At 54.0% G+C, this 8,988-nt stretch overlaps 1 protein-coding gene across 1 annotated transcript in view; it reads left to right on the top strand.

Moving 5' to 3' along the window:
- The first annotated feature begins 94 nt into the window (after positions 1-94).
- CCDC130 (coiled-coil domain containing 130) overlaps positions 95-8,988 on the top strand; it is a 9,624-nt gene continuing 730 nt past the window's right edge. Inside the window, exons 1-9 of the mRNA XM_010855445.1 lie at positions 95-191; positions 2,268-2,321; positions 3,362-3,444; positions 3,564-3,619; positions 5,100-5,160; positions 5,998-6,140; positions 6,224-6,396; positions 8,649-8,787; positions 8,885-8,969. Coding sequence (XP_010853747.1) covers positions 189-191; positions 2,268-2,321; positions 3,362-3,444; positions 3,564-3,619; positions 5,100-5,160; positions 5,998-6,140; positions 6,224-6,396; positions 8,649-8,787; positions 8,885-8,969 — 797 coding nt within the window. The 5' untranslated portion in view covers positions 95-188. The remainder of the gene's footprint in view (positions 192-2,267; positions 2,322-3,361; positions 3,445-3,563; positions 3,620-5,099; positions 5,161-5,997; positions 6,141-6,223; positions 6,397-8,648; positions 8,788-8,884; positions 8,970-8,988) is intronic.

Here is an 8,988-nt window from a genome sequence, read left to right as displayed (position 1 = left end):
ACCACTCCTCGGATGCCTCCTACACCTAGGGGGAGGACTACCACACACAGCCCCCGCATCTTCACAGGGAATCTGGACTGCTGAGCTGTCCAGAAGGGCAGCACTGGGCAGTGCGTCCACAAAGCAGTGTCTCATTGTCTTTTCAGATTGGCCACGTGGAGGGCGAGGACCTGTAGGCAGCTACCAAGATGGTAAGTAGACGGGCTGTGCTCACTGGGTTTCTCTTGTGGTCTTTGATAGGGGGAAGGGGCCCCCTAAGTAGCCTCCTCTCCCTGCTAAAAGTCTCCTTTCCCATCCCTACCCCTGACCCAAAGCTCTAAGGTATTTTTAAACTCTGCATCATGGTCTTCTCAGTGGAGTGGTTTTCAAACTTTGTGCATGCGTGCATGCTAAGTCACTTCAATCATGTCTGACTCTGCGTGACCCTCTGGACTGTAGCCTGCCAGGTCTGTCCATGGGGATTCTCCAGGTAAGAATACTGGAGTAGGTTGTCATGCCCTCCTCCAGGGCATCTTCCCACCGCAGGGATCGAACCCACCACATCTCTTATGTCTCCTGCATTGGCAGGCGGGTTCTTTACCACCAGAGCCCACCTGGGAAGCCCAGACTTTTGTGCGTACTAAAATCACCCCAGGAGCTTTTGCTTTTTTTTCCTTTTTTTTAAAAATGAGGTGAAATTCACATAACATAACATGAACATTTTAAAGCTGTGATTCAGCAGCATTTAGTATATTCACAATATTTGCAACAACCACCTCTCTCTAGTTCCAAAACATTTCCATCACCCGCAGAAGGAAACATTATACCCAATGGCAGTCACTCTCATCCCATCCACCCACACTCCCAGTCCCTGGCAACCTGAATTCGGCTTCCTGTCTCTGTGGATTTGTCTCTTCAGGACCTTCCATGTCAATGGAATTGTGTACTATGTGTTCTTTTGTATCCAGTTTCTTTCACTTAGCAGGATGTTTTCAAGGTTTATCTGTTAAAACATTGTAGCAGGTATTAGAGCTTCCTTCCTTTTTATGGCTCAGTAATATCCCATCACATGGTTGGACTACAGTTTGTTTATCCATTCATCCATTAATGGACACCTGGGTTGCTTCCACCATTTGGTTATTGCAAACAAACATGTATGCACAAGGATGTGTAGAAACATGTTTTCCAGGTTGCTTTTGAAAAGCCCTGTGTCCTGTGACTTCCCTGGTCAGGGAACAAGATCCTAAGTGCTGCCTCTTAAGACCCAGTACAGCAAATAAATAAATAAATTTTTTTTTTTTTTCAAATGGGCTTCCCTGATGACTCAGTGGTAAAAAATTCTCCTGCCAATGCAGGAGAGGCAAGTTCAATCCCTGGGTCGGGAAGATCCCCTGGAGAAGAAAATGACAACCCACTCTAGTATTTTCCCCTGGAGAATCCCATGAACAGAGGAGCCTGGTGAGCTACAGCCCGTGGGGCCGCAAAGAGTCGGACATGACTTAGCGACTAAACAACAACCACCACCACACCAAAAAACAAAGAGAAAGGAAAAGCCCCGTCTCCGGGCGCCAGAGCAGGTGCTATGTCAGGTATCCGTGGTTTAGAAACTCCTCGGGACTTCCCTGGTGGTCCCATGGCTAAGATATTCCGCTTCCAATGCAGGAGGCCCAGGTTCGATCCCTGGTCAGGGAACTAGATCCCCCCTGCTGCAAATAAGACCTGGCACAGCCAAATAAATATTAAAAAATATATAAATGTATGGTTATAACGTGCAGCCAGGTTTGAGACCCACTGCTTTGGTAGATCATTCAGTCAATTCAGCGGGTGGCTGCTAGCAGTTAAAAGAGAGACTGTCACAGCTGGATGAACATTCTTTCCTGAAACCCGTGCTTCGACTGTATTACGTGTGTTTGTGGTGTTAAATATGTCTTATTTTAAGTCACAGTCCCAAAATAACCGTGAAAGCCATTGTTCTAGGAGAGAGTGACCCTCGTGGAATTTTCCACAGCAATGGCGGTGGAGCATGTTTTGTTTTGTTTTGTTCTTTTGGCGGAGCCGTGGAGCTTACGGGATCTTAGTTCCCTGACCAGGGATTGAACCTGGGCCGCGGCAGTGAAAGCGCCAAGTCCTAAACACTGGACTGCCAGGGAAGTCCTGACAGTGGGGTTTTTTCTCGCTAAGTCTCCAGTTCTCAGCCACACATCTTCCAGGAAGTCCCTGTCTCCCAGCTACACAGGTAGGTCTCCTGCAGGACCCACCCTAAGTCATGTCTCTCTTCTGCTTTCCAGGGTGAAAGGAAAGGCGTAAACAAGTACTACCCTCCGGATTTCAACCCTGAGAAGGTAAGGGGCAACCTTCCTTCTCCGTGTCCATGATAGAAAGCAACCCCTGGGCAGGGGCCCACACACATCGTCCCCTCCTGGAGTCAGACATCGTGGCCTCCTGGAGTCAGAACCACGGCTGCAGAAGCCCAGGCAGCCTGAGAAGTCTCCCTGCCTTAGGCTCATCACCTGGGTCTCAGGGCAGCCTTCCCTCCTGGGTGGTCAGTATGGTCCTCAGCGGACCCAGCATTGGGTGTGGCATGTTTCCAGAGGAGCCAGGATGAGATCCCTTCGCCCTTCCGGCTCCAGCTCCTCAGGCCTCCTCGTTGTTCCCTCTGCCGGGAACCTCTGCCTTATTTTGACCCACAAGGCTGCTTTCCTTCCTTTAGGTCTCTCCTCACAGAGGGCCTCCCTGACCACCGCCTCGTGTTCTGTCTCATGATTGAGTGCTTTATTTCTCTCATAGCTCTCACAACTCCCTGACACATAGTTTATTTCTCTGCATGTTGTCCATCTCTCCACCTGGAATGTCTGCTGCTCAAGGCCAGGGACACGCATCTGTCTCGTTCAGGCTGTGTCCCCATGCTGGGTGCTTAGTATGGGCCTTTGAATGAATCAGAGCATCCTGGCTGCTGGTCCCTGCTGACTCGGCTTTTCTATGCCACAGTCTCCCTGTACGTAGGTCCAAAGGGGAAGCAAAATGACCTGGGCTCCTAGAAACATGGAGGGATTAAAATGAGACGAGGCACATAAAGTGCCTGGCAGCCGTTTGCCGATCTTGTCGCCTATCCCAGTCCTCCCCACGACACCCGAGGTGTGTTATGATCCTTGTTGCCAGTTGATTTGGAAAACCAGGCTCAGAAAGGCAAAAAGATGAGGTCACTGCCCAGGGTTGCACAGCTTATTTAGCTCTGCCTGCTTCACCAAAGCCTCTGTGCCTCCTGTTTGCTGTTAACGCTCCCAGCAGAGCATAAGAATGAGGCCTCTCTCAGCCTGTGGGAGAGGGCCTGAACTCCCCCTACTCAGCAGTGCTAATCCGCTCCCTCTTCCTTACCACACAGCATGGCTCGCTCAACAGATACCACAACAGCCACCCCCTTCGGGAGCGGGCTCGGAAGCTGTCCCAGGGCATCCTCATCATCAGGTAAGGCCCTGATTGTCACCACGCCCTTTGCAGCGTAACTGTAGCCAGAGTCTCAGGCATGGAGGCCCAGGGAGAACCCATGCGGACAAGGACAAATGAGCTGTTCTCTGTTTGTGTAGGTTTGAGATGCCCTATAACATCTGGTGTGACGGCTGCAAGAACCACATCGGCATGGGTGAGCTGCCTGCTCCCCACCCCGCCCCCAACTATTCAGCCCCACCGCCAGCGAGCCCCGTAACTTGCTAAGCACTGTGAGAGAGCATCTCACTGATGCCCCAGTCAAGAGTCAAGGAGAAGATAGACCCCCCCTCTTCACTGCCCCCAATAATTGGTGGGCTGTGGCCACTTGATGGCAGAGCAGTTAGGAGGCTCTGGGTTCAGATCCCGTCCCTGCCACTCCCTAAGCTGGGTAACCCTTAGCAGGCAACAGAGCTTCCATGCACTTCGGTTTACCCATCTCTGAATTCACATGATATGAGTGCCCGCCTGCATGGCATACAAAGTGCTTAGTGCAGAGAAAGAAAGAAGCGTGGGCTTTTATTATTTTTCTAGAGAATATCCAGGTTTGGGGGGGGTTTCTTTTTCACTAATTAGATGATATATTCTGGGCTCTGATCTTGCTTACTAAGTGAAAAATGCTTAAACTACAAAAACAGAACTTGGGGTGGTGGATAGTGTGGCCCTGGGAGGCTGGGGGCTGCTCTGGTTCATGGCCTCGAGGGTCAAGCTGAGCCCTGCTCTTGGTGCCCTGAGAGCCTCTTGGCCTTTGGAGCAGGTGTCCCTGGCTGGGTCTGATCAGGGGGATGCGTTAGAGGGGTCAGTCAGCCTCAGCAGTGGGGTGACCTGGCCCCTCCTTCTTGCTCTCGTCCCTCCCTCTGAAAGCCACCAGCTCCTGTTTATAGAGCAGGCTCTCCCCTGGGCTGGGTGCTATGGAATGGGCTGGGGATGTCTGCACTGCAGAGAAGGAAACGCAAGCCAGGAAGGCCGAGTCACCCACCGCAGGCCTCAGACCCCTGTCTCTGCATCCATCTGCGCCTGTGGGCACAGTCGGGTTCGAATCCTAAAGGCAACAGTAAGGGCAGGGGCGGCGGCAGGTCAAGCCTACAAGCCCTCACGTGCGCCACATGTTGTCCACTAAGCACTTTATTCATTTATTTATTTTTGGCCACACTGTGTGGCTTGAGGGGTCTTAGTTCCCCCACCAGGGATTTGAATCCACACCCCCTGCAGTGGAATCGAGGAGTCCCAACCACTGGACTGCCAGGGAAGTCCCCAAAACCAGCCCTTTTGGGATGGTCACTGGCACCCAGCCCTGTGTTAAGTGCTCCATGTGTGTTAACTAGCTTCTGCAGCTTGCACAGCAGCCCTGTGTGGTGGCCGTCAAAGTCATCTCTGTCCAATCCGGGCAGCTGGACTAAGGTCTTGCAGCTGGTAGGGCAGAGCCAGGATTTGAACCCAGGCCCTCTGGCCGCAACCCACCACCCTCTGTGGCTTGAGCACCCATCCCGAAGCCCCGACGGCTCTTTTCCGCTTGAATCTCTGGAGGTGTCTCCCCTGCAGGCCCGTGGAATGCCACCACTCCTGTCTGCCCCCTACCACCCCAGGAAACGACGCTGAGGGTGCGCCCTAGCCTCGTTCTTTCCCTCTCCTCCCAGGTGTTCGTTACAATGCAGAGAAGAAGAAGGTTGGCAATTACTACACAACCCCGATCTACAGGTAGAGGCAATCTGGTGGGCAGAGGGGTGAGGGGCTACACAGAACTCGGAGTGGGAGGGAGGCTTGTACCGTCTGCCTGAGGGTCACCCCCTGCTGGTCTCTCCTGGAAACCAGCGTGGTATGTCAGTCCGGGTGCATCCTGCCTAGACCCCTCCATGGCTCCCTCCTTCCTCGGACTAAAAATCTCAGGTCTCCCCATGGCCCACAGAGACCCCTCCCTGCCTTCACTTCCTCCCACCCTCCCCGTCACTCATTCTCCTCCAACCACACAGCCTCCTCGCTGCCCCTCATAAAAACTCTGTCTGGTGCCCTCTGCCTGGAACGTCTTCCCCAGACATCTGCAAGGCCCCCTTTTCCTCCTTGGATTTCTGCTCCAAAGTCACCTTTCAGAGAGGCCTTTTCTAAAGCAGTGCTCTCCTCCCAGCGCTGTGGTTGTTTGAGCATTCCCTGCCCACTCAGCTGCCACTAGAACATCAGCCCCGCTGAGAGCAAGTTGGCTTCCTTCACCGCTGTGTCCCCAGCAGCTGGCACCAAGCCTGCCCCAGAGCAGCCTGGCTTTGGAGGGTTTGTTGAATGAATGAGTGAACAGATGAACAAACGAATGAATGCAGGGATGAATACATAAACTCCAGACAGATGGTCAGTACCAGGGTGATGGGCCCCTGCGTGTCACCCATGGCTGTGCCTCAGACACGGAGAGCAGCATGCAGCAGGTTCTCTGCAAATGCTAGTTGATGACGTAACGCACACAGATGGAGGGAAGCAGGCAGGGGTCGCAAGGTGTCCCAGGGTGGCCACAGTGTCCAGATTCCCGCCTGCCACCCTCCACCCGCCCAGGTTCAGGATGAAATGCCACCTCTGTGTCAACTACATCGAGATGCAGACAGACCCCGCCAACTGTGACTACGTGATTGTGAGCGGCGCCCAGCGCAAGGAGGAGCGCTGGGACATGGAGGACAACGAACAGGTGCTGACCACAGGTGAGCGCTGTGGGTGGGTTTGGACCCCAACCCTGATCCTGAGCCGGGGCCCCGAAAGTCCAACCCCATTCTCACCCTTGCAGAGCATGAGAAGAAGCAGAAGCTGGAGATGGACGCCATGTTCCGCCTGGAGCATGGCGAGGCTGACCGGAGCACGCTCAAGAAGGCCCTCCCCACCCTGAGCCATATCCAGGAGGCCCAGAGCGCCTGGAAGGACGACTTCGCCCTCAACAGCATGCTTCGGAAAAGGTTCCGGGTGAGTGGGGCTCCCAGCCCAGGGTCGGGTCCACAGGCAGTGAGGCATCAGCAACAGTGGAGCAAAGAAAATGAAAGTTAGTCACTCAGTCATGTCTTACTCTTTGTGACCCCATGGACTGTAGCCCACCAGGCTCCTCTGTCCATGGAATTCTCCAGGCAAGAATACTAGAGTGGGTAGCCAATTGCCTTCTCCAGGGGATCTGCCTGACCCAGGGATTGAACCTGGGTCTCCTGCACTGCAAGCAGATTCTTTACCGTCTGAGCCACCAAGGGGGTCCTAACAGTGGGGCAGGGAGAACGCAAAGTGGGCCGAGACCCAGGTCCAGCCTGCACCCCATCACTTCCTGACTGTAGGTGGTCCTTTTACCCTCAGTTTCCCCATCCGCCACGCGGGGACCACCTCCCTACATCGCAGTGCCTGGGGGAGGCAGCTGGCCCAGCAGCTTTTTTTTTTTTAATAATCTTTCTTTCTTTTTGTCTGTGCTGGGTCTTCATTGCTGTGCTGGCTTTTCTCTGGTTGCAGTGTGCAAGCTTCTCATTGCTGTGGCTTCTCCTGTTGCAGAGCACAGGCTCCAGGCACTCGGGCTTCAGTAGTTGCAGCACACAGGCTCAGTAGTGGTGGCACACTGGCTTAGTTGCTCTGTGGCTTGTGGGATCTCTTCCCAGACCAGGGATCAAACCCACGTCCCCTGCATTGGCAGGCTCTTAACCACTGGAGCATCACAGAAGCCCAAGGGTTTTCTTACTAATTATTTGTTACTAAAAGTGTGTCCCTCTGGCCAGGCCTATAGCCTGAGTTGTGTGTCCCCTGCCTTCTGGGCATCCCTGAGTGGCGTCTGAGGGCCCCCAAACATAAAATGCCAGGGAAACCCCATCAGTCCCTAACTTGCCCTGCCTGCATCCTCCCTTTCTCGGTAATAGAAGCATCTTTGTTCTTCCAGGCACTCAGCCTTGCTCCTCTTGTTATAACCACCATTATTTCCCCACCTCTGCATCCGTCAGCAAATTCTGGCAGGCTCTGACAACATCTGCAGCCTCCATCGTCTCCTGCCTGGACTAGCACAATCTCTCCACGCTGGTCCCCAGTAGCTCCTAGCTTCGTGTCCCAGAGCCTGTTCCCCTCACAGCCATCAGAGGGCACCCGTGAGCACCTGAGCCGGATCACATCCCTACTATGCTCAGAGCCCTCCATGGTTCCCACTTCCTTTATGCAGAAACCAAAGTCCTCCCCATGGCCCACCAGGCCCAAACAATCTGCCCTTTACCCTTCTACCCCCATCTCCACCTTCCCCTTGCTCATTCTGCTCCAGCCACACTGGCCACCTCACTGGCAAGTGCAGTTCTGCCTCAGGGCCTTTGCACAGGCTGTTCCCTCCCCTTTGGAACACTTTTCCACCTAATATCCACATGACTCCCTCACTTAGACATCTTTTCTTGAACATGATCTTCTCAGGGAGACTGCCCCTGCCCCTCCGCTCCACCGCGTGCCATATGTAAAGTTGAACCCCCTGCCAACCCTCACCCCCTTCCCAGCATTCTTTATCTCCTCCTCATTTTGTCTCACTCACCCACTAGTACGTCAGCTTCCCCAGGGCAAGGGTTTTTTTCTGCTCATGGCTGTGTCCCTAGTGTCTAGAACAAGGCCTGACACCAGAAAGATATTCTGCAAATATTTGTGGAAAGAATGAATGACTGGGAACTTCCTTGGCAGTCTAGTTGTTAGGACTCCATACTTCCACTGCAGGAGGCGAGGGTTTGACCCCTGGTCAGAGAGCTAAAATCCTGCCTACTTTGAGTCGCAGCCAAAAAAAAAATGAGTGAAGGACCCAATGGCACACAGTAATAACAGTCATGTCTCCTGCTTGTTGAACAAGTTCTGTGTCCCAAGCACTGCATGAGGCCCTTTCCTCACATAAACTTAAAGAGGAGGAAATGGGAGGAGAGCTACAGGGGACGCCCATGCCAGCTCCCAGCTCAGAGGGCATGGAAGAGGCATGACTCTGGCACCCACCATCCCTCCCCATGGCTGCTCTATAGAGCTCAGTGGTAAAGAATCTGCCTGCCAGTGCAGGATACACAGGAAACCAGAGTTCGATCCCTGGGCTGGGAAGCTCCCCTGGAGGAGGAAATGTCAACTCACTCCAGTATCCTTGCCTGCCTGGTGGGCTACAGTCAATAGGGTCGCAAAGACTCGGACACAACTGAGTGGCTGAGCGCTGTCCCTCTCCACCCACTTCCACCCCGACACAGGAAAAGAAAAAAGCCATGCAGGAGGAGGAGGAGAGGGACCAGGCACTGCAGGCCAAGGCCAGCCTGGCCATCCCACTGGTGCCGGAGACAGAGGATGACCGCAGACTGGCCGCCCTGCTGAAGTTCCACACCCTAGACTGTGCGTGGGGGCCAGTGAGCGTGGGGAGTCGGGTGGGGGAAGACGGGGGGTAGGCGCTCAGGCAGAGGGCGGCTCTGGACCTCCTTCTCCCCCCCAGCATACGAGGACAAGCAGAAGCTCAAGCGGACAGAGATCATCAGCCGCTCCTGGTTCCCCTCCACTCCGGGAGCCAGCGCCAGCAGCAGCAGCAGCAGCAGGACC

Source organism: Bison bison, unplaced genomic scaffold (genome assembly GCF_000754665.1).
Source record: "Bison bison bison isolate TAMUID 2011002044 unplaced genomic scaffold, Bison_UMD1.0 scf7180017864365, whole genome shotgun sequence".
Taxonomy (NCBI): Eukaryota; Metazoa; Chordata; class Mammalia; order Artiodactyla; family Bovidae; genus Bison; species Bison bison.
Note: the sequence above shows the minus strand (reverse complement) of the source record. Positions and strands in the feature narration are given on the sequence as shown.